This window comes from Giraffa tippelskirchi, chromosome 9 (assembly GCF_054371585.1).
Source record: "Giraffa tippelskirchi isolate mGirTip1 chromosome 9, T2T-mGirTip1v1.2.pri, whole genome shotgun sequence".
Lineage (NCBI taxonomy): Eukaryota > Metazoa > Chordata > Mammalia > Artiodactyla > Giraffidae > Giraffa > Giraffa tippelskirchi.
Window position 1 is genome coordinate 136433717 of NC_137283.1, and position 26446 is coordinate 136460162.

At 38.6% G+C, this 26446-nt stretch overlaps 1 protein-coding gene across 3 annotated transcripts in view; it reads right to left on the reverse strand.

The window, feature by feature from the left end:
* SGK1 (serum/glucocorticoid regulated kinase 1) overlaps window positions 1-26446 on the reverse strand; it is a 111230-nt gene that overhangs the window by 27330 nt on the left and 57454 nt on the right. For all 3 annotated transcript variants that reach the window (XM_081530689.1, XM_081530690.1, XM_081530691.1), the window contains exon 3: window positions 106-181. In XM_081530689.1, the coding sequence (XP_081386815.1) occupies window positions 106-181 (76 nt within the window). The remainder of the gene's footprint in view (window positions 1-105; window positions 182-26446) is intronic.

Consider the following 26446-nt stretch of genomic DNA (forward strand, 5'->3'; position numbering starts at 1 on the left):
CAAGCAAAGCCAAAATTTTTCCTCAAACTTTGCCTTTGTGTAGGGTTATTACTAGAGCATGCTTCCTGTAGAGCATAGGGCCAGAATGTACTTTTCCAAAAATACCTGAGTCATCATTAGTCCAGAAGGTTCTTGGGTCAGGCTTGGTCAGGATGTTGGCGTGATTACTTGGCTCTTTCACCTTGAAAACATAAGGAGGAAAGAAGTGATGAGAAAAAATGAATTCACTGTTTCAGGCCTACAGATCAATGGGCAAGATTCCAAGGTTGAAGTTTGCACATACAGCACATCTCTGCCCTGATTAAGGTGACCTACCCTCCTGGTTTGTCCAGGACTATGCTGCTTGTAGCACTGAAAGCCTCAAATGCTGGCAAACCCTTCAGTCTTGGACAAACTGGAATGGATGGTGTCCCCAGGCCTGATGCGGTTTCACTGCCAAGGTGCATGGGTACTGGAGTTCCTCTCCCACTTTCTCCCTCTTCCTGTGCCTTTTGTGGTATGCAAACTGCACGCCCTGATGCAAAAGTCTCTCCCCGCCATTGATTAGCAAGCGTATTTATGTAATGTATATTCTTATATCACATAAAAAACATTTTGGGCTTCTACATAACAGAGATGGTACTTTCAGTATATATGCTTGGGAAAACACATAATAAGGAAGAGCTACTTTTAATCCAGTTACACTTTAAAATGAATTCTTATATTTTATCATTGTAACAGAATCTGTATTTTAAAATAGTAGCACATGCATATATGCAATATATATTATTCAACCTAAAGACTGCCTAATGCACATTCAACTAATAGACTTTTTCAATAAACACCAGAGACCTGCAATGATCATTTTATTTGTGTGTGTGTGTGTGTGTGTGTGATTTTATGATTGTGATGTTTAGCTTTCAAACATATTTTCAACTGGGGAAATACAAATCTTAGTATTAAAGTGGAAGTTACATTTACATATATGTATATATTGCATTGTAATATTTTTATTACTGTGAAAATTCCCTAGTATTTATTATTTAAAGGATAAATTTCTTCCGTTCCAGCAATAGTCAAAGTATTCTCAAGATACTCAAAATAGACCTTTTATTGCAGCAAGACTGTTACTACTATATTGTTTAGTTCTGTTAACATTTTCTTTTCATAACAAGTCTTTATTGAAGAAGGAAGCAGTGTGTTCATTTACAACTTGGCACAAACTCTTTCTCTTATTCTGAACTACCATCAGGGGATGTGTAGAAATCAGGATCTCAAAGGGTTCTTCACATCCCCCACATTCACTGCAGCACAATTCACAACAGCCAAGAGGTAGAAACAATCTAAATGCTTACGGACAGATGAATGGATTAAAAAAATGTAGTATATACATACAATGGAATATTATTCTGACTTAGAAGGAAATCCTGCCATATGCAATGGCATGAATGAAACTTCAAGACACCATGCTATGTGAAATAAGTCAGACACAGAACAGATACTGCATGATACGGCTTACTAGAGGCATTAGTAGTGAAACATGTAAAAGCAGAAAGTAGAATGTTGGTTGCCAGGGGCCAGGGGAAGGGGAAATAGGGAGTTGCCATACCATGTGTATAAAGTTGCAGTTATGTAAGAAGATTAAGTTTTGGAGATCTGCCTAACAACATTGTGACTATAGTTAATATTACTGTATTTCACACAAAAATTTGTTAAGAGGGTAGACTTCATATTGTGTTCTTACTCACACCCACAACAAAAACATCTACTAATAAATCATCATCTTTTGTCTGTTAATGTATCAGATATACACATAAAATATTTCATACATAAGTATGTAAGTGGTCTATATTTTATTAATGGAATCTTCTGGTAATGTTGTTGCTGTTCAGTGGCTCCTGTGTGTCTAACTCTGTGCGACCCCATGAACTGCAGCACACCAGGCTTCCCTGTCATTCACTATCTCCCAGAGCTTGCTCAAACTCATGTCCATCGGGTCGGTGATGCTATCCAGGCATCTCATCCTCTGTCGTCCCCTTCTCCTCCTACCTTCAATCTTTCCCAACATCAGGGTCTTTTCCAATGAGTCAGGTGGCCAAAGTACTGGAGTTGCAGCTTCAGCCTCAGTCCTTCCAATGAATATTCAGAGTTGATTTCCTTTAGGGTTGACTGGTTTGATCTCCTTGCTGTGCAAGGGATTCTCAATAGTATTCTCCATCACCACAGTTTGAAAGCATCATTTCTTCAGCGCTCAGCCTTCTTTATGGTCCAACTCTCACCTCCATACATGACTACTGGAAAAACCGTAACTTTGACTAGATGGACCTTTGACGGCAAAGTAATGTCTCTGGTAATGTAGTACATTTTTAATTGATAGGAACCATAATTTTAGAAGTCAAGTCATGGTGAAAATTATCATTAAAATTTAAATCTCAAGGAGGAAAAAAGAATATGCAGATCAGCAGCATTCCATGGATAACATTTTGAGCAGCAAAGCAAAAGCACTTCTCAAACTTCACTAAGCAGCCCCAGTCTAAATTCCTTCAAAGGAATTACATCTTCCACTGAAATATTTCTCCCTTTGTTAGAAAATTCTTTACAAGTTGAACTCAAATCTGGATACTTGAAATTTTCCTCACTGGTTCTAGCTCACTGGTGAGTTACATAGAAGAGGTCTACTCTCTCTTTGATAATATAATATCTAGAATATTGGAAAATAGATAATATGTTTCACATTAACCTTCCCTTCTCAGGTTAGCTGATGCTCTTTCCTTCCAATGTTCCACATGAAATGGTTTTAAGTCTGTTTATTGAGGTCACTCTGCTGCTGCTGCTGCTGCTGCTAAGTCGCTTCAGTTGCATCCGACTCTGTGCGACCCCATAGACGGCAGCCCACCAGGCTCCCCTGTCCCTGGGATTCTCCAGGCAAGAACACTGGAGTGGGCTGCCATTTCCTTCTCCAATGCATGAAAGAGAAAAGTGAAAGGGAAGTCGCTCAGTCGTGTCTGACTCCTAGCGACCCCATGGACTGCAGCCTACCAGGCTCCTCCATCCATGGGATTCTCCAGGCAGGAGTACTGGAGTGGGGTGCCATTGCCTTCTTGGTGAGGTCACTTTACTCCACAATAAATCCTCTCAGTTCTGTGAGCTAATTCCTTAGGAGCTCTCAGGCCAGGGCCAGATAATAGCCCCAAAAACAAGAACTGGTTTTGAGGAACAACTTGGGAAGAATTACAAGCATTATTTCCAAATGTGAATAATTAAAGTGTTTCCCAAAAACCTGTAAACTGAAAGTACTGTGAAAGTAAAGAATGCACTGTGACTTATCCACACTTTGATACCTCTTTACTTGAAGGGTTCTAATTGATTTTATAACTATGGACCCATTAGGGAAAATTGCCATGTATGAGCATTCTTCCTGCATTCAGCTCTAATTGTGGTGTTTGTGTCAGATATCATTCCTTGAAATCTCATTTACTTATGAATAGTTCTTTATCACTTTTTGTTGGAAAAATCTTCTACATTGTTGAAGTTGCTTCTGTTAAACTCAGTTATCAAGAATGCCTTCTTGCTCTTTGTGTAAGAAGAACATGCTATTTTTCATGATTCCCAGGCACCAAAGTATCCACAGCAAGGTATCTATAGAGTTCATGGAGTATATTTTTAGCACAAGTTTATGCAAATTCATTCATAATTATATAAACTGCAATTGTTTGTAAGTTATGCTCTGAAACTGATTCCCATAGTTTTAGGTACTTCACAGAATGAGAAAAGTCTATATCGGATGTCAGTCCTGCTGAGTCTTCATAAGACCTTTCATAAGTGGCTGAAGTAGTGATAAATCCACAATAGGCTCTTTGGTTGTTTTCCTTCTTTCCCATCTTAGGTTATATGATGTTCAAAAGTAAGCAAGAAAACTTTATATCCAGAGAAATGGAATTTTTCTTCTCAAATTGCTGTTGTAAGGCTTTAGAAATGTCCCTTGGATGCTACCACAGGATGTAAAACCATCCTGCAAACATTAATTTTGAATTCAGTTCTGTGTATCTGGGAGGAAGAAAACCCTTCTTGATCTTTTTCTCTTGGATGGGTTTATTACATCCAAAGCATATTTATTAATCATTTATTTAAATCCCAGATGCAATCCTGATAAGGACACAAAGGAAACTTGATCCTTTGGATTTTATGTTCTGATTTGGGAACAGCATATAGACAACCACAAAACCATATGCAGCCTGATATTAAGTATCTCCAAACCCAATGTGAAGACTGTGGCATAGTTATTAAAATTGGTCAGTTTAAAGGAGGAAGCAACAGTGTGGGCAAAGCTGTCAAACAAGGCTTCAGTGATGAAGATTTGACATGCTTTCGAAATAGTGACAGGACTTCCCTGGTGATCCAATGGTTAAGACTCTGTGCTTCCACTGCAGGGGGCACATATTTGATTCCTGGTTGGGGAACTAAGATCCTGAGGGCCTTGTGGCACAGCCAAAAAAAAAAAAAAAATTACTGGCAATATTTGGATTGGTGGGCAGGCAGTAGAAAAGTATACAAATTGGCATAACCATACAAGGGCATGGAAGCACGATTTAACAAGGTGTGTCTTAGCAACTGTTGGTTGAACAATTTCATGGGAGGAGAAGGCTCCTGGGAGAAATGATTGGAGACTAGGTAGAAGCCAGATAGTGGAAGGCTTTGAATGTCAATGAGTCCTTCACCCTGAGGAAATTCAAGAGCCTTGGCAGTTTGTGTGAGAGGTCAGAGTCAGAAAAGACCCAAACTGAGGAGATTAGGGGTCTGCTGTACCATCAGAGGGTAGTCGGTGACAGCATGATGGGAATGGGGACTGTGAATATGGAAAAGAAGGGATGGTTATGAAGGGGGACTGGAATCATCTGGGAAGACTTGATAAGAGGCTAAACATGAGGGAAGATAGAGGAGTCCAAAACATTTCAGAACTTCAGGACTTGGTGACCAGGAGGATAGTCAAATGTGATCTCAGCTGTCCACAGTCTCTGGCAGCTAAAGGGACCATTTTGCACTGTGTTTAAGTCAGCATGCATGGCAGGTTTTCCAAGCCCCTGTGGTCCCCTGTGTATGTGCTGGGTCTTCAGTCCCCCTAGGAGCACTTGTTTTATTTTTAATTTGCTCAGACTACAACCCTTTTGGGTGCCTAGTGGTGAGGTTTCAACTTACATAGTCACGCGCAGGTAGGTTTCTCTGGCTTCCACCCCCTGGGCTACAATTTTCCACCTCACTCAGGGCAGGATTAGAATCCACTCACAGTATTTCACTACAGCAAACATCCCACAGTCCAGCAGCTCTGGTACTAACCTCCGCCCTCATAAAGATGACAGTTTGGACAAGGACAGGTTGAAGTCTGATCAAGAGCTTGGTCGAGGAATCTCATCAGAGATCACAAGTTTCTTTTTTCTATTTAATTAATTATTTATTTATTTTTGGCTTCACTGGGTCTTCATTGCTGTGCTCAGGTTTTCTCTAATTGCTGCGAGTGGGGGCTACTCTCTAGTTGTGGTGTGCAGGCTTCTCATTGTAGTTGCTTCTCTTGTTGCAAAACATGGGCTCTAGGGCATGTGAGCTTCTGCACAGTTGTAGCATTCAGGCTGTAGCGCATGGGATCAGTGGTTGTGGTGCCCAGGCTTAGTTGCCTGTAGCATGTGGGATCTTCCTGAACCAAGGTTCTAACCTGTGTCTCCTGAATTGGCAGGTGGATTCCCAACCTCTGGACCACCAATCAGGGAAGTCCTAGAGATCACAAGTCTTATCATTTATAAGCTAGTGATTCATCCTCATCCAGTTGCTCGATGTTAATTACATCCCTATACATACCATGGAGCATAGAGACTATTCTTGGCCCCTGAAAAGATCATGGTTCCAAGCAACTAGACAACCGATCTTCCTCTGGTGGCTTTATTTCACTTGTATTCTTGTTGGGATTTCATATTTTTCAGTTTAGCCCTTGTGACTTGCCTAAGGCAATTTACCACCCAACCCATTTTTCTTGTGTATGCTTCCTGCCTGGCCCAGTAAGTGTTTCAGTTTCGTAAAGTCAAGATATCCAGGTTAAACTTAACTCTATTAAATTAGATGTTTTCTATGTTCTACAACAATAGAAGAGCTCGGAGGATCAGCAATTTGGGGAGCTGGGAGAAATCTTTCCTCTCCTTCCTCTTTACTTTATGGATGAGGAAACTAAGACTACGGAGCAGCATAGCTTAAGTTAGTGACAGACTGAGGGCTGGAGTCCAAGTCTCCACTGTGACATTTCAGTGGAGAACTGATACAGGTTTCTTAAAACTGAGACCTATCCTCAGTTTTGAAATTAATTTAATTATCCACTTCATTCAATAAATATTTGTGGATAACCAATTGTATAGTAGGTACAATAATAGGAGCCACACGTACAGATGGGTAATGGATGTGTCCCTGCCCTCATGGAACTTATTTTCTAATGCTGGTGATTGAGATGAGCATGATGGAAGTAACAAATAAGATGAAATCAGTAGGGAGTACAGCAATATATGATCATTTGGGGTGCTTTAAGGTAGTCCATTTTCTTACATATTTTTTCAATAATATTGCCAGAATCAACAATAACACATCTGCAATTATGAGTTAAAACACATAGGAAAATAGGCACACAGAGTTGGTTTGACTGGAATCCAGGTCAAACCTTTATAAATTCTATACCAAAGCATATAATTAAATTCTTAAGCAAAAATTATTTGGGGTCATGGTGTTCGTAGATTGTGCCTAGCTCTGAAAAAGCAATCAATGCATGTTTATTGACTGTGCCATTGATTTCAGTTCAGTTCAGTTCAGTCGTTTAATCGTATCCGACTCTTTGTGACCCCGTGGACTGCAGCACCCCAGGCCTCCCTGTCTACCGCCAACTCCTGGAGTTTACTCAAACTTATGTCCATTGAGTCGGTGATGCCATTCAACCATCTCATCCTCTGTCGTCCCCTTCTCCTCCTCCCTTCAATTTTTCCAGGGTCTTTTCAAATGACTCAGTTCTTTGCATCAGGTGGCCAAAGTATTAGAGTTTCAGCTTCAGCATCAGTCCTTCCAATGAATATTCAGGACTGATTTCCTTTAGGATGAACTGGTTGGATCTTCTTGCAGTCCAAGAGACTCTCAAGAATCTTCTCCAACACCACAGTTCGAAAGCATCAATTCTTTGGTGCTCAGCTTTCTCTATAGTCCAGTTCTCACATCCATACATGACTACTGGAAAAACCAGAGCTTTGACTAGATGGACCTTTATTGGCAAAGTAATGTCTCTGCTTTTTAATATGCTGTCTAGGTTGGTCATAACTTTTCTTTCAAGGAGTAAGAGTCTGTTTATTTCATGGCTGCAGTCACCATCTGCAGTGATTTTGGAGCTCCCAAAAATAAAGTCTGCCACTGTTTCCATTGTTTCCTCATCTATTTGCCATGAAATGATGGGACCAGATGCCATGATCTTAGTTTTGTGAATGTTGAGCTTTAAGTCAACATTTTCACTCTTCTCCTTCACTTTCATCAAGAGGGTCTTTAGTTCTTCTTTGCTTTCTGCCAGAAGTATTGTATCATCTGCATATCTGAGGTTATTGATATTTCTCCTGGCAATCTTGATTCCAGCTTGTGCTTCCTCCAGCCCAGCGTTTCTCATGATGTACTCTGCATATAAGTTAAACAAGCAGGGTGACAATATACAGCCTTGACGTACTCCTTTCCCTATTTGGAACCAGTCTGTTGTTCCACGACCAGTTCTAAGATTTGGTAGGACTCAAAACATGTTAAAGTGGCCAAAGTGAATATATCACTGAATAATATTATTTTGTGTGTAGAAAGGATTTAACAAATGACTTAGTTCAGCCCTTATTAAACAGATGGGAAAATGGATTTCTGAAGAAGAAGGTAAAGTGACTTACAGAAAAAGATACAAAAGTTATTTATATTGTTTATAATACATCCACTGTGGTTAAGAGAAACTTCCTTGCATTTCCCGTTTATTTTCATTTATTTATTTATTTTTGGCTGGCTGGGTCTTTGCTATTGCTCGTGGGCATTCTCTAGTTGCTGCGAGTGGGGGCTATTCTTTGTTGCAGTGTACAGGCTTTTCATTGTGGTGACTTCTCTTGTTATGGAGCACAGGCTCTAGCTCATGGGCCTCATTAGTTGTGACGGGTGGGCTCTAGAATTCAGGCTCAGTAGTTGTAGTTTATGGGCTTAGCTGCTCCACCGCATGTAGGATATTTCTGGAGCAGTGATCGAACCCATGTCCCCTACGTTGGCAAGTGGATTCCTGTTTACTGTACCACCAGGGAAGTCCTATTGTTGATTTTAGATCAAAGTTGACAGAGATAATAAGATATAGCTGTTTAGATCATGGGCTTTGGAGTCAGACAGACCTGGAATAAAACATAGCAGCCCCACACTTGACTGTGCATGTGACCCTGGACAAGTTACACAATCTCTCTTAAGCTCTGTCTCCTTATTGGAAAAATTGGCAAAGTTAAAATTAGGGTTAAATTTAAGGTTAGATTTAGCTTCTTCTAGGTTTCAATAATTGGTCAGTTATTGTCCACAATTACACAGTCAAATGTGTTAATGGGAATATCACATTAGAGTGGAGGGTGGAAAAGAAAATCTTTTGATGGAAGAAGTTTACTCTGTTAATTGAATTATCTATGTACAAATAATATTGGCAAAAGTAAAAAGACTTATTTCTAGGCACTGTGATTGTTGAGCACTGAGACTGGAACTTTCTCTACTTCAATATCTGCATAACTTTAATCTCCTTCAGGTTTCTGCTTACACATCATCTTCTCTGCAAAGCATTTCCTGATACCCTGTTTAAAATGAAAACTTCTTTCCCCTTCCTGCTTTATATTTTTCCATGGCACTTAACACCACTTCATATGTAATTGTCTTCTTCATTTATTAAAATGGTCTCTTGTAAGTTTCATGAGTCATAAAGGTTTGCGTGGCACACAGTAGGTATTCAACAAACGTGCTGAATGGTTGAGTTTTTAATCTCTAAACAGTTAAAAATAAAGACTATAAATCTCACTCAAGCTATTCAAATTAAAAAGATAGTCATTATGCCAAAATACTGTGGTTTAACACATGGGTCTTTATTTCCCCTAGCACTTTAACCCTTCTGAATTCTTAGTGTTGGGGGACTGAAATGATTTAGAGTAGGGTCAACTCAGAGTAACTGATGTTCCCATAAATAATTAGGAGTGAAAGAAATTGTTCCCCAGCCCAGGCTGACCTGATATTTAGTTCTTGACATTGTCATCCAAACCATTTTTTTTTTTGCATAAAAATACAGAAAATTGTGTAGGCTATACTCCATTACTGAATGTATTTATTGGAAAAATTATTAACGATTGGCTTTTCATCTTTCAGATTATTATCTGTGATAATAACACACTATGTGGCTGGGAAAAAGTAATCTTCAAAACTATCTGTATAGATTCAGACTCTATTTGATAAATAATTTGGATTTGTCCATGACTGACCCATGTCTAGTCCTTTATTAGATTCTTTCCTCCATCTAAGACACATGTTTCCCAGTGGTTTTCAATCATGGAGGAACTTAAAAAATAAACACCAGTGTCAGGATCGCAGGCAAGAAGAGAGGAGACCGGAGTGTCAGTATAATTTTAAGCTCCCCAGGGATCTCTAACATGCTTAAACCAACTTCAACCAAACAGAAATAACATGGATTAAATTGTATTTATCTACCAGGTACAGGGGAGAAACTAAACATGATTATTTCAAGGTCAGTGTACATTCTAAAGGTAACAGAAAGAATAATTCCCAGATTGAAGTTAAACGATGAACAAACATCCATACCTAGGCTTTCTGGGGAAAACAGAAATGTTTTGAATATCTCATTGCAAATGGCAATATATTTCTCAATGATTTTCTCCTTGAGCTTACCTCCAAAAAGGTACTTGACAGGAGGGGAAGAAAAAGTAGAAATTTGGATCTAGACTTTGTGTGAGGTTCTAGGAGAAATATTTCCACTGCTTCTCTACACAGAAGCTATGTCAGATTCAAGGCCAATATGATTATAATTTGCTCTGTTCTATAACTCTTAATGTTTAATTTTCTTTTAATAAAAAAGTCTGACATTCAATTTTCTAGTAACACTTTAACCATAGAATCTAAATTGTCAAATGCAATTGCCATCAAATGCACAATTTATTTTGTTTTCCTCTGTGAATGGAACTAGACATCTTCATTTAAGTGCCCACTGTTTTTCCCTTGCAGTGGACTAACTGTACAGTATTTAATGGTCTACAGGTCTAAAAATATTTCTTATATGCCTTGGCTTATATAGACTGCTTCTGCAAAAACAGTTAATAATCTTGCCCTCCCATGAGTCCAGAATGTTAATTTTTTACAGAGGTTCCCAGATGTGCTGGAAGACTCACTCACAGCAGATCCGGCCAACATTTTTTTTTTTCAGCTCTCATTTGACCTTTCTTGTATCTGATATGAAACACATGTTCAAAACAATACCTGACAATTATGAAATGCAGTTTTTGCATAAGCAAAACCACCATAAATACATCTCTTACAAAGTTTTAAATAGCAGAGATGGAAGGTTTTCATTGCAAAACTGTGTTAACGTTTAGCCAAGTTAATCATACATCTTGACAATGATTCTTTATCCAACATCTCTTTGGTATTCAGTGGGTAGGTCATTAGGCCCATGAAGAAATAAGTAGGAGAATGTCCAGGGAATGAAAAACATCTATATAACATGTGGAGAAGTGGATAGTTTTACTGAGTACTAAATTTCAACTTTAAGAGATGCAAGGTTCTGATCCCAGCCAGATCACTTGAACTCTAACTTCTGGGAAGTAAGCAGAATAACAGTGTGAGTCTGTGAGTGTTCCCAGGAGATCCTGCATGAGTTGTTTCCCTTTGCAGGTATTCCACATGCAACTTTACTTTTACCTTTTCTTTCTGTCTATATTTTCTTTTCTATTTATTTTTCAATGGGCTCTAGGAAAGCCTTACATGAATTGAGTTCATATTTTATCATTCCTTATAGAGATCCTGTAATATTTATGAAATATAATTGTGGATCCAGAGTTTGGCCAAGGATCAAATAGACATTCCAGATATTTAAAGGCAAGAGACCACTACTGAAGAAGCAATAGTGCTACCCTTAGCCATCTTAAAAGGGAAGTAAAGGTTACTACAATCTGGTATTGAAATTTTCCTTAACTTAGAATATCAAGCATTTCAAGTCAGTTTATTTCAGTCTCAGTTCAGTTCAGTTCAGTCACTCAGTCGTGTCCGACTCTGCGACCCCATGAATCGCAGCACGCCAGGCCTCCCTGTCCATCACCAACTCCCGGAGTTTACACAAACTCATGTCCATCGAGTCGGTGATGCCATACAGCCATCTCATCCTTTGTCATCCCCTTCTCCTCCTGCCCCCAATCCTTCCCAGCATCAGAGTCTTTTCCAATGAGTCAACTCTTCACATGAGGTGGCCAAAGTATTGGAGGTTCAGCTTCAACATTAGTCCTTCCAATGAACACCCAGGGCTGATCTCCTTTAGGATGGACTGGTTGGATCTCCTTGCAGTGCAAGGGACTCTCAAGAGTCTTCTACAATGCCACAGTTTAAAAGCATCAATTCTGCGGTGCTCAGGTTTCTTCACCGTCCAACTCTCACATCCATATATGACCACTGGAAAAACCATAGCCTTGACTAGATGGACCTTTGTTGGCAAAGTAATGTCTCTGCTTTTTAATATGCTATCTAGGTTGGTCATAACTTTCCTTCCAAGCAGTAAGCGTCTTTTAATTTCATGGCTGCAATCACTATCTGCAGTGATTTTGGAGTCCAAAAAAATAAAGTCTGACACTGTTTCCACTGTTTCCCCATCTATTTGCCATGAAGTGATGGGACCAGATGCCTTGATCTGTTTTCTGAATGTTGAGCTTTAAGCCAACTTTTTCACTCTCCTCTTTCACTTTCATCAAGAGGCTCTTTTAGTTCTTCTTCACTTTGTGCCATAAGGGTGGTGTCATCTGCATATCTGAGGTTATTGATATTTCTCCTGGCAATCTTGATTCCAGCTTGTGCTTCCTCCAGCCCAGCGTTTCTCATGATGTACTCTGCATATAAGTTAAGTAAGCAGGGTGACAATATACAGCCTTGACGTACTCCTTTTCCTATTTGGAACCAGTCTGTTGTTCCATGTCCAGTTCTAACTGTTGCTTCCTGACCTGCATACAGGTTTCTCAAGAGACAGGTGGTCTGGTATTCCCATCTCTTTCAGAATTTTCCACAGTTTATTGTGATCCACACAGTCAAAGGCTTTGGCATAGTCAATAAAGCAGAAATAGATGTTTTTCTGGAACTCTCTTGCTTTTTCGATAATCCAGTGGATGTTGGCAACCTGATCTCTGGTTCCTCTGCCTTTCCTAAAACCAGCTTGAACATCTGGAATTTCACAGTTCACGTATTGCTGAAGTATAATAATTACTAAAAAAAAAAATTATGGACTGTTTACAATGGGCCAGGCACATTAATTACCTCATTATTCAGTTTAGCCTCAGAACAACCTCTGGGTACTCTTGTCTTTTTTGCAGGAAAGAACAAAGCATGGACAAGCTAACCTTCAAAATCTTATCTAGGAAGGTGTCATCAGCCAAATGGCAGAGAATGCACCTCTAAGCTCCTGACCCTGACAGAAACATCAAAAAGTAAACAAAAATTGTCAACTAAATTTGTTAAAACTCTGGAAAACAATCAAAGGTTTATAATCAAAAACAATAAAGCAATCAAAAACAATAAAAAAGGGAGAGGGAGTAAGTGAACAATTATGAGAAAGCTTTGTAATGCTTTTAGCTGCCTGTACTCCACCCCCACCCCAGTTTAGTGACAATCTTGAAGAGTTGGAACTCCCCCACCCCCCACAACCCACATTCTTAGTCCTTGGTCTCAGAAGCTATGTTGGTTACTGAATGTATGTCCCTTGGAACTTATCTGGGAGTTACCTAAGGGCTGAAGCAAAGTGATAATCACCCATCCAGTTCAGAAAAATGGCAGGTATTGCTGGAAAACCTTGCAAGGAAATAAATAAGCTGTAGCTTTCTAGGACAAAAGACTACAGTTAAACCAAAGGAGAAAGCGCATTGTGTTCTATGTGTTTCAGATACACTAACTTGCTTTATGCTTACAGCATCCTTATGAGAAAGGTATTATTATCACTATCCTCACTTTACAGCTGAGGAAACTGAGGTACCTTGGAAAAGGTAAATGCAGCTATCAAGCCCATTTTAATTGTTATACCACACTGCCTCCAAATATATAGGTACTTGAAGTCAAATGACTTATAACTATTACACACAAGTATATTAATAAAATCTTATTTGAAAATTTGAAATTTATTTTTTTGAATGTTAAGGCTTTATATCTGCCTTTTAACCTGTTTGAAAGAGAAGAACAAATGAAATTCATTCTCAGTAGCATCAGTGTTCACTTTCTTCAGAGGTGATATAAAATATATTATGGTATCAATCATTAGTTTGTTGTGGGGAGATAAAGATGACATTTTTTTTATCCTAAAAAAAAATCAATATTGAATAGTCATTGAAAGGACTGATGCTGAAGCTGAAGCTCCAATACTTTGGCCACCTGATGCAAGAAGCTGACTCACTGGAAAAGACCCTGACGCTGGGAAAGATAGAAGGCCAAAGGAGAAGTGGGCAGCAGAGGATTAGATGATTAGATAGGATCACTGACTCAACGGACATGAATTTGAGCAAACTCCAGGAGACAGTGGGGGACAGAGGAGCCTGGCTTGCTGCAGTCCATGGGGTTACGAAGAGTCGGACATGACCTAGTGACAACAACAAAAAAGATGATACCTGTTCACAAAGTAATCCTAAAAAGTTAAGTAAGGATAATTCTCCATTTATAGGAAATAGAAACAAAAAAGGGAGAGAGAGGAAGCAAAACAAAGCACAAAAATTATACTTCCTGAATAAAATGGAGTTTTTCTCTTGCTTTTTACTTATAATTTAGATCTTACTAGGTTATAAGCCCTGTAGAAAAAAGACTGTGTTCTGAATTATTCACGAGTTTCCAGTGCTGTAGCATAGTAGCATACTAGCATCAAACTTAGTAGGCAATCAATTGATAACTTCGTATATAAAGGAATGGTAAACTGTGGTTTTACTTTTAAACATATCTTATTCCTCAGTTCTGCACAAAACAGAATTGTGTCCTAGGCAAATAGATACAGGTGATTGCTCATGTTACTTTATCTTCTGTGTATCCCAAGGTTTCCAATGGTGAGTTCCAAACCCTCTTTACAAACAGAAGGAAAATTCAGAACTTATACCTGCTGTGGTTGGTTGCTACAAATCACTGGAGTCACGGAAGAGAGAGACTGGGGGGTAGATTTATGACAAGGCTTGGTTTCATGTATACTGTGGTTGTCAGTTACCTTGATTTGGTGCCCAAACTCTCTCTTCTGCTTTCTGTTGAGTATTTTAACCTAACAAGAGTAAATCTGTCGCTGGATTTCCCTGGTGGAACAGTGGTTTAGATTCCACGCTCCACTGCAGGGAGTGTGGGTTCAATCCCTGTTTGGGGAACTAATGTCCCACATGCTGTGTGGTGTGGCCAAAAAATATTTGAAAAATATTAAGAAAAAAGGAAGAGGAAACCTGCAGCATTCAAGTGCATAAAGAAAAATGAGTTGGAACAGTCTGCTACATCAAAATCTGCTAAAGTCACTACACTTTCTTACATTTACTCTATGATCATTTATATTGGTCACATATGCTTAGTTTTTTAAAAGCAATAGAAGAATAGTCTGAATATTCACGGAAGTGATCCATTTCTTCACTAAACTGATTATTAAAGGGAAGGATTACTTCTGATTATCTGTCCCCAATCCTACACCATGAACTGTTTCTCGTGCGTCTTCCAGAAAAGGCCCAGGCACATGGATGCAAATACATATTTGCAATGATGTCCTCTGTGTGTGAGTATATGTGTGTATATGCATGTTTACACATACATCTCTAAATTTTTCTCCCTATAGGAAAGAGCAAGAATGGGGCCTTAGAGTCAGAAATGGGGAAATCAAATAAAAAGGAACAGGTTTGTTTAGAACCTTTGCAATTCTTTTCAGACTCAACACTTCTTTCACCAGTACTTTGTTTCCCAGTTTAAGCCACTAAGAAGTTTGTACACAAAAAGGCATTTAGTGCAGGGCATAAGAGTGTGATGTGATAATTAACAGAATCTGACCTTGCATTAAAACTGCTGAGTAAAGCTGGAAGAAAGACATTCAGAACACATTAGTTTATGTAACTCTCCTTGAGATGAATTAGACTTTAGCTTTTGAAGTTATGGAAAATCTGCCTCAAGGATTGCTCGGGTAGATTATAACTGAAGACCATTCACTGGTTTATCACCACACTCCTCAAATAATTCAAGCTATTCATTGGAAAGCTTAGTGGAAAATGCCTGCTCAAATATTTTCAATAAAACTTATTTGAGTCTTTCCCATGTAAGAAGACAAGGTTAGCAATGATGGTATTTGGTTAGAATATCCATGTTTCAAAAGAAAATTGTTTTCATAATAACATTTGGATTAATTTCTAACGGCAATATTTAACGCTGGCAAGGGTTTAGGAAGACTAGTATTCTCATAGGCTGTTCATTTTATTTTAATTTTCATAACACTTTCTGAAAGCTATTATAACTTATTTTAAGAATTTTAAGATCCTCAATTCTTTTATTTGCTTCATTTTAGGTAATTTGCCCTAAATAAACAATTCATATGATTATATGCACAAAGCTGTTTTAACATTGTTCACAATTACAGAACACTGGAAGCAACCTAATTTTTAATGAAATGACTGAGTAAAGAAAGACATAGCCACTATTCACATGGTGCCTCTGAAATGTTTCTGATGATATTGAGAAATGTTACCTATATTATGTTAAATAAAAGAAATCACAATATAACATTACATTTCAACTGTGTATGAACAGTAGACAGGTCAGTGCATGAAGCAATGTTTGTTGTTTTACTGTAGTGGGATCATAGATGCTTTCCTTTTTTCTTCTTTGATTTTTAGTAATATTATATTGTCTTCATAATTTAAAAATTATCTAGCATCTATGTCTATAAATGTCTATCTATATATCTGCTTATCTTAATGTAAACAGAACTACTTTGTTCATATCTAGGAAGTGTAGTACAGGAATGAATGCCCTAATGATCAAGAAAGGCCCTAATAAAAATTGTTACTATAAAAACAATAAATGAACAAATGATATGCAAAGACAAGGCCCTCTAGCACAAATTCATGACAGGTTTATTTTATGTCATGGAGAAAAAGGGGATGGGGAATGTCAAAGTTCCCCTCTGAAGATTTTCCTTTAAGCTCTAGGAGTTTATTTCCATTATTTCCATTGCCTACTTTCCCCATGGAAATAATGTTTTCCATTGCCTACTTTTCCCCATGGACCTGATTCTCTTCCAAGGTAAATGAAAATACACATGCCAGGGCAGCATTTTATTGAACTTCCCAAAGACCCACGCTGAATAATGCCAGTGTCAGTCAAGGTTACCAGTTCTGAAGGTCTGAAACTTCAGAGGGATTAACAAAATTAATGGACTACAAATTGTATACTTGCATCTACTATAATCATTTTCAGCCTGATTTCCAAAAAAAAAAGGGGGAATAATAAACCTGAGATTCGAATATAATTCATGCAGAAATAACTCAAAACATTCCAAAAGGCTCTAAATTTGTTCATAATCACACTGACGCCAAATTAAATTGGCCTAGTTATTGTACTGGTATTATGCAGCTAGTTTCTGGGGTTTTTTTTTTGGCCAGAAACTTGCTGGAAAAACATAGAACTGGAAAATTCATCCAACATTAAATGGAGAAAAATATTAGGAACAAAAATTAAATAGAGAAACCATAAAGATATTTTAGCTCTAGTTATAATTTCTATAGATGTTTCCTGGAGAAATTTTATGTATGTTATGTTGCATTAAAACCTCTACTCTATATAGACACCCATACTTGAAACTAATCAGTTGCATTCAAAACAAATCTGAATCAAGATTCAAAAATCATGTTTTTTATAATAAGGCATTTTAAAAGACTAATGTAAAAGTAAATAAATGTAAAATGAGAGTATGATGTGAAGGAGTCCTAGGTGATCTTAATATTACCCTGAAAGCATAAACTCCTGGAATCCATGTTTGGAGACTTAATTGGAGAACTTAGAAATTATTTAAAAGATAACCAGGAAAATGGCAAGATGATTCAAGTAAACAGGACTGTTATTCATTTTCTTGAAGAGAAGTCCAGATGGTAAGTGAACACATTTTTTGGTGTATGGAGAGCTTTTTTATTAGGAGGTGGTGGGCTATCTGCATTATGCATGAAACAAGAGTAAACAGGCTGGGTTTGAAGTATAAAGGCTTTGGTTAAACAGAGTAAGGCCTTCTCTGGTGGCTCAGACAGTAAAAAATCCGCCTGCAATGCGGGAGATCTGGGTTCGATTCCTTGGTTGGGAAGACAAAGGTCCATTAGTCAAAGCTATGTTTTTTCCAGTAGTCATGTATGGATGTGCAAGTCGGACTATAAAGAAAACTGAGCACCAAAGAATTGATGCTTTTGAACTGTGGTGTTGGGGAAGACTCTTGAGAGTCCCTTGGACTGCGAGGAGATCCAACCAGTCCATCCTAAAGGAGATCAGTCCTGAATATTCATTGGAAGGACTGATGCTGAAGCTGAAGTTCCAGTGCTTTTGCCACCTGATGTGAAGAGCTGACTCACTGGAAAAGACCCTGATGCTGGGAAAGATTGGAGGCAGGAGGAGAAGGGGGCGACAGAGAATGAGATGGTTGGATAGTATCACTGACTGGATGGACATGAGCTTGAGCAAGCTCCGGGAGTTGATGATGGACAGGGAAGCCTGTTGCGCTGCAGTCATGGGGTCGCAAAGAGTCAGACATGACTGAGCAACTGAACTGAACTGAAACTGAGTAAGAGTATTTCTCTGTTAAAATGAGACGCAGGTTGAGGTTGGGCAATCTTCTGTAGAGCCATAAAAATAATTATTGTGTGGTATCTTCTTTGGTTGGCTCTTTCTATAGGGAAGGGACATGCTCAGATTCATTCTAGGAGAAAGATTCTAGTCCCTGAAGAGAATCTTCTTCAAGCCAGGGAGTCACTGTACACTCTGAAACCAAATTAGCTGAACACGGTAAACCAAAGAGAAGAAAGAAAGCAATTAAGATAAAGATGAAAATGTAGCTTCAAACTCTTTTTAGAAAAAAGAAAAGGGATTACTTAAAAATCATGAAATTCATTATTAAAAGGTTTAGAAAGATTTTGACAGGAAGGAAGTAGAAAACAATAACTATTGTAAATAAAGTAAAAGATCAAGTGTTTCACTTAAATTATGAGCTCGGTATTTCTAATCAACTCATTTTTCCAAACACACCATTAAGAAACTTAATTTCAAAACAGAGCTGGACTTCCCTGGTAGTCTAGTGGTTAAGACTATGCTTCCAGTGCAGGAGGAAGAAATAAGATCCCACAGACCACAGTGCATGGCCACTAAATAAATAAATAAAATTTTTAAAATGTCAAATTAATTTAAAAAAACTCAGAAACTTTAGGTCAGCCTGGACTTGGAGGCCAGATGCTCCATGGTAACAAAGGGCCACATATATGAAAGGCTCCTTAGTTAGTCTTATCTGATTATTCCATTAGTCTCTGACTTTTCTGTGTGAATTCTAATGTATAGTGAAAGGGTTGTAGTACTGGCAGGTTTGTCCCAAAATAAATTGTGAGTCAGTTGTGAAGAGAGGATTCCAGGAACTAGAATTTAAGAGTGAAAGAAGTTAAAAAAAAATTTACATATGAGTCAGTTCCAACATATTTTATATACTATTGGGTATTTTCTCTTCCAATAATAGCTTCTATGCTGCATCCCCAAAGTTAGCTGTTTCTATCAATAGCCCTAGATAAGTCATTTTTAAAAAATCATTAAGAAATGACTATTCTGCAGTAGCTTGCCAGAAACTCAAATATCTGAAATAACTACATTGTAACTAGTGAATGTTAAAGGTTTTTGAGATAATTATACTAACTGCAGAATGGAGTGGTCTGCTACCTTTTGAGTTCCAGTCTTCTCCTTAAAAATCATGAGGATATTAACTCCCAAATGCTAATTGGATTTAGGTAGAAGCCACTACTGCTGTTTTTTTCCCTACACCTCCCACATCATTGCAGTTGAACAACAAGGCACCCACAGCAAGCATCTCTAATGCTGCTGTATTACTTATAAATAAAATCATTGTTGAGTGAATACATTCCACTCGTGAGATTCATTTTAATTGGCCTTATTTTTGTAAAATAAACTCAATTTCAGTTATCCATACACTCACTTCTTAGGAAGGTTTTACTTTATTTTATGTCTGCTTGTCTAGTCTGAATCTACTGAAACAGCTTCCCCCAAATACTCTCTTTTCTCAAGCAAAGGTAGACTGAAGGGAGCAAATAAGTTAATATGTTTGCAAACTCAGAGAATTTAAAATAGAATAAACTTGCCATTGAGAATAGTATACTGTAGATAGGGGCTTTCCAGGTGGCCCTAGTGGTAAGGAGCCCTCCTGACAATGCAGGAGACACAGAAAACATGGGTTTGATCCCTGAGTCAGGAAGATCCCCCGAAGGAAGGCATGACAACCCACTCCAGTACTCTTGCCTGGAGAATCCCATGGACAGAGGAGCTTGGCGGGCTACAGTCCATAAGGTCATAAAGAGCTGGACACGACTGAATGACTTAGCACACACATAGAACATACTATAGATAATTCACATAACTCACAAAATTTTGTACCTGTCAATGTGTGAATAGAAACCTTACCCCCCAATATGAATGCTCGCTCAATTTATGTGACTTAATAATTATTCAGAGTATAATTGTTCTGGATTCTAAACAAAAAAAAAATTAAAGAGATTATATATATCTCTGGGAAAGGATTGCCTTCCAGCTGGAAAGATAATCTTTCTTCCATTCTCCTACCTTTTGCATAGAAAAGTAAATAACTGACTTCCTGCCTAAGCACACCTGGATTATTTCTCATGTGAGTAACAAATGGGTTGATTTAAGAATTAGAAAAATGACCCTAAGGTCTAAGAGAATCCTTGACTTTAGATGAAAGAAGGATCCTGAAAATCTGGTTTAACTCCTTCATAAATGAAAAGAATTCAGTACGAAAACTGCTTTTCAGAAGCTTATTAGCTTCAGGAGGGAGGTGAGTCTCCTTTCAGCATTAATTACACTAACTGCTATATAAAGAAAAAGGTTTCTGGCAACTACTTCCCACATGGCACATGGCAGAAATCCAGAACAGACCTGAAACCAAAGAAGTAAGAACGAAAGTCAAACGGACTGACGTAAAAAATTTTTTTAATTGAGACTAAAGAACATCAGTTCTCTCATATGATTCCCAAAGTCAGTCAGTTTTTTTTTTTTTTAAATACCCTCAAAACTTTCATGCATCACAAGATGGTCTTGAGATACTAGCATGGAAATAATTAGTACTTTTAATTAGTACAACAGGGAAATAAGGCAGACAAGCCTTAATAAGGGTTTTCAATCTGCAGCACATTAAAGTAAAAACTTTTTTCCCCTAATATTGAAGTACATCCTACTGACAAACATGCAAAATGAGTTATTCTGCAAATTGGAAAGGGTATAATTGAATTCAGAACAAGTTCAATGTGTTAAGAAGACATCTTGGAACTCTGGGAATCAGCTTGTCTCAGATATCCATTAATACATTTCTAGAACGCGCTATTCATACAGCAGTGTTTGTTAACTACCTAAACTCTAAATATCTTTAAATACTAAATAATGCCTATTTTGAGGATCAAAACAGAAAATGAAAATTATCATATGTATTAAAAGCATACCAAACAATATATCTGAATATAGTCTAACAGCTGAAAACACACTTGGCAAGAACAGAACTGGCATCACATTTCCCCAGATCAGCGGTAGCAAGCACATCTGGAATCCTAATGATCCCAGGAGCTCTGGGGCCTCTGGGGGACAGCCATCTGGTGCAAAGGAAATCTAGACTGAGTGTCCCACCCAACAGAAAGAGCCTCAGTGTGCTGCTGTGAAAAGCAGTGGGCCCTTCTTTTCTCTGATTACATATGAGCTTCTCAACCAGTGAGTGAGCAAGAGAAATATATGTGCACGGGGGGTTCGTAACAGACTTAGATCTAAAACCACAACAGCGTGGCAGATAAAAAATAGACAGGGATGTAATGGGGAGGCAAATCTCTCTTTTTAAAGGACATCAGCACATTCTGTTACCTTTATCTAATCTTTCTGCAATTTCTTTTTGATAATATCAGTTTGTGGGCTTCTTCAGGCCTCCATTCTTTATCTGTAAAACTAAGGGTTTGGGCTACATGAATTTTATGGTCCTGTCTAATCTCAACATACCCAAAGTTTGTGATTTTAGAGGATACACTCTGGGCGCAGAGAGAAGGGGCTATGGAGGAGTAAGGGATGACAGCAAACATGTGAAGCTGGTTCTGGGAGAGCTTGGTCCCTAGTGGCACCAGATCATTGAGGGAGAAGGTGATACTTTAGATGACCTCTCAGATGATGATAAATGTGTTTTATAATCTTGCCATGTTATCTTTGCTCTAAACTGTCTACAAACCATGCCCCACTTGTTGGGTCCACTCCACATTAAACACACTGTAGGAATCTCTGGTAGTTAGAGAGAGGACCTGTCATTTCAGCAGATAAAAATGAGATCTCTGTGATGAAGAGTGGGGGTATAAGAGAAATGACTGGAGGGCATGATGAGGAGAAGGACAGCCAGTGAAACTGAGGGAGGAAGTACTTCCCTAGCGGTCCAGTGGTTAAGAATCTGCCTCCCAATGCAGGGTACATTGGTTCGATCCCTGGTTGGGGAACTAAGATCCCACATGAGGTAGAGCAACTAAGCCTACGTGGCACCAACTACTGGACCTGTGCACCAAACTAGAGAAAGCCTGCACGCCACAGTGTAGACCCAGAAAAAAAAAGAGAGAGAGAGAAGATAGGGGAGGGTACAGAAAGTCTTAGTCAAGAGAGAACTGCAGAATATAAAAACTTGGAGAAGAAACAGTATAGGATAATCATAAGATGCAACAAATGTCCATGCCTGTTGGTGATGTAAAGTCGAGGTACAGAGTTCTGATGAAAGAATTTGGATAGCAATAAATCAGGGAGAACATTGTGGATCCACTAAATATGGCTCTGAATCCTGGTTCTGCTACTTAATGTCCTGCGTAAACTTGGACTTGTTAAATACTATTGTTATCTTCATCAGTAAATTGGAAGCAATGGCATGTCTTTCACTCACAATGCTTGTGGACATTAAATAAGATAATATATGTCAGGTGTTAAAGATACTCATTGGTGACCAGAAGACATTCAAAAGTAATATATCAGTGATTATAACTACTAGAGTTGTTATTTTTGGAAACGGGAATGGCAACCCACTCCAGTATTCTTACCTGGAGAATTTCATGGACAGAGGAGCCTGGCAGGCTATAGTCCACGCGGTTGCAAAAATCAGACACAACTGAGCAATAGTGGGGATGGGAGGAAGGGAATGGATCTGGATTGTTAGTATTAGCTGAATCATAGAGCAAATATTGAATTTGCACAGAATGATTGCTTGTGAAAGAATAGAGAAGAAAATTATTAATCAGCCACCAAAGTGATTAAGGAATAGGAAGAAGTGTCTTGGGGGTTACTAGATGATGACAGTAAGACTGTGGTTGAGTAAAGGTGGTGAAGTTTCTCAGAGGTTATGTTAGAGAGCACCTGCCTAGTTCTTGGCCTCTGGGCAGAAAAAGCTGGAAAAGAGGCCATTTCTGCTCAAGAGTGTGGGAGAAGCTGTGTAGAAAGCCAAGCCACAACTAAGGCAGCACTCTCCTATGGATGTTTCTTTATAGGAGATTTTTGGGTCCAGTGAATCCAGATAATACTCAGGCTATTCTGTCTTGGGGATTCACAGAGCACACTGCCCAAACAGAGGTGCTAAGAAATCTAATCTGGCTTTTTCAAAGCATGATTGGCAACAAACGCTGTTGAGTATATGGCACATATTGCCATCTTGCATAACAAGGTAAGAAGGTGGAGCAAGGGTTTTGAGGAAAAGTTGATTGATGATGTGATGGCCTTTACTGACAGTCCCAGAGGATGCTGAAGAAAGGGAAAGTGATGGGGGTTGATGGTATTGCTGAGTGAGAAAAAACAACAGACCAGAGATGAGTGGGATGAAAACTGAGATAAGGATTGAGAAAGCTGGATTATTTGCTGGGACTCAGGCATCACTAAGCTGACAGAGGAGAGCACTGAAAGGAATGTGAGGGCAGGCAGATGGACTGCTGATCTATTAACAGATGTCTCTCTGACTCAGTGTTGAAATGGAACTTTGAAATCAGGGATAAAACGGAGGGAGATAGGTGGTCTGGGCCAGTGGTGCAATTATTTTGAATATGTGAAATTTATCAGTGTTGCTTTATAGATCTTCCAACATTTAGAATTTTTTTGTTTTCAAAACAGTAACTTGTCCTTGAGTATAAACTAGATTATACAGTGACAGTCTGAATTCCAATTAGTGATAAAAATCCTTAACAAGATTCTCAAATCTTCCAAATTAAAAAATACTTAAAAGTGTTGTTATTGATACATTTTCCTATTTAGCTTTTGCCTTCTGGTATAAGAAATGTAGAATCAATAATAATGGATGACTATGAGAATAATAAAGAATATATGGCATCTTTAATATCCTAATGATCAAGTTTTAGTCCTGAATTGCCTGAATGGAGGCAAATTAAAAGTACATTACAAAAGTATAATTGGAGAAATTAATTATATACCAAGTTATGGCCTTGTTATTTTCATTCTAATTTACAGTTTTAAACCTACCATCGTTGAAGAGATTACATTGCTAGTGGTTTTCTAATCTATGCTATTCATTAACCCTGCACAAAGGAATTCTACTGTCTGGCTTGTTCTCAGAAAGCTTAGGATGCTGCTTATTAATTTATAGATAATTATTATTTGATGTTTGAAACACTTTATTGCGTTTTTACCTTCACGAGCAAAGAAAAATTGTCTTGATAAGGTTAAAACTGAATGTGAGAAAACTCTAAAGAACAATCTGAAAAACTCTAGGAGCTGTGGTTTAATTTGTATTTTAAGTCCTAATAGTTTAGTCTTCCAGGCAATAATTATTTCCTAGAATTAAAGACACACCTGATTGAGATGATTCCTTCCTTTCTGGAAGGAGCTGCAGTTCAATGGGAAAAAACTGTCAGTGAAATTATTTTTCTGTGAGATTATTTCAGGTCACATTGTGGTTGAGCAAATAATCTGTATAGCTTTGTCCATTACAGGTATTCAGGAGAGACCTAGCCTTCAGAATTGGGCTAGGTAGCTCAACTGGTAAAGAACTGCCTGCAATGCAGGAGACCCCGATTTGATTCCTGGGTCAGGAAGATCACCTGGAAAAGGGATATGCTACCCACTCCAGTATTTATGGGCTTCCCTGGTTGCTCAGATGGTAAAGCATCTGTCTGCAATGAGGGAGACCTGGGTTTGATCCCTGGGTTGCGAAGATCCCCTAGAGGAGGGCATGGCAACCCACTCCAGTATTCTTGCCTAGAGAATCCCCATGGACAGAGATGCCTGGCAGCTACAGTCCATTGGGTTGCAAAGAGTTGGACACAGCTAAGCATAGCACACAGCCTTCAGAATTGGGGATGGGAATGCTATAAATCTTGCCCTAAAGAAAAGCAACCTTGATGATCTTTCCTCCAGTTTTCCCACTAGTTCCATTCAAGAAATTTTGAAACGAGACTGGAAATAAATTGACAGAATACCTTGACTAGTCAAAAGCTCACTTGTTTTAGAAAAGTGACATGGACACAAGATTATTTAATAATGTAGGTGTTCTACAACCTTTACCTCCTCTTTTAATTTTCTTTTTACTGAACAAAAAGACATAGGTCATAGCCTTTGATTAATAAGTGTAGTAGCCTATGCACACAAATTACAAAGTAAAGAGATACAGCACATTGGGCTCATGACACATAGTTCAAAATCACCATATGATATTCACTATTAGACCTGTTTAATTTCTTTTAGGCTTGAGTAACTAGGAAGGGGTTTGAGGGAGAATGGAAACAGAGAAATGGAATCTATGTCTATACATTCTCTTGTTGAAACTGTACAGCAACCCTGCTCAGTTTGTATTATTATCCATATTATAGACGAGGAAGCTCAAGAATACAGCTGGCAAGTGTCAGCACTGGGCTTTGAACTGAGATCTGACGATAAAACCATGCTGGATACAAAAGTGAGCTGGTGATAATTTTTTTTCTTTTGTTAATATCTGTCACTATCAAGTAGGATGCCCAGAGACATGGTGGGCTGAACAGAGTGCTCAGGAGGTCTTGTTCTCACTGCCTCTTCTACACCGCAACCCTCAAACACCCACCCCTCATTCCGTGCCCTCACCACCTGACCCCACCCCCTTCCCAGTCACTCATGACAGGGAAAATCGCTAACTGTTTTGAGAACATTTTTGTACTGTAGAATTGAGGAAGAGGAAGGAAGCAATGTGCTCCTTCCAGAGAGAGGGGGAAAATCCCTCTTTGATGAGATATCCTGTGTGGCAATTGTGAAGCTTGGACTTCCCCAAAGTGAGGTGAAGGTGACATGCTGCTGCTTGTCACATGGCCTCAGTTCAAAGTCACATGTGCTGTGGCCTTTTGTAAAATCTGTCTATATATGGCCCACACAAAGCCACAAACACGGAATCCAGAATGGCATTCACCCCTGTGGTGCTCTACAGAAACAAAAGCACTTTTTTTTTTTAAATGAATTAAGTGTATGGTATATGCCACCAGGAGGAAATGAACCCTCTGAGCTTAAACTTGCACATCCTCTCAACCTGAAAGATTAATTTTGGTGGCTAAGGTTTATTAATAAGCCTATGGTTGTTTGTGTTTTCATATGAGTGTAACTTGACTGATTGGGAAAGCAGGTGCTGGATTGATGCACCATCCCCGAGACCCATGAGTCACGCCACTGGTTTACAAGCTGTCCTTACCATGAAAATGAAAGCCAGAGCCAACTTTATGTCATACAATTTATGCCATTCACTGAAATTATAGATAATTTCAGCCTCTGCATTTGTGAAGCAGTCTATGCTGTTTGTGCTTTAAACATCTTTTGTACTTGGTATTTCTGACTTGTCGAAATAAATATTATCCTCCATAATAACCATTACCAATCCATTATGAGACTTCACGAAAGTACATACAGCTTTTAGGCTTAA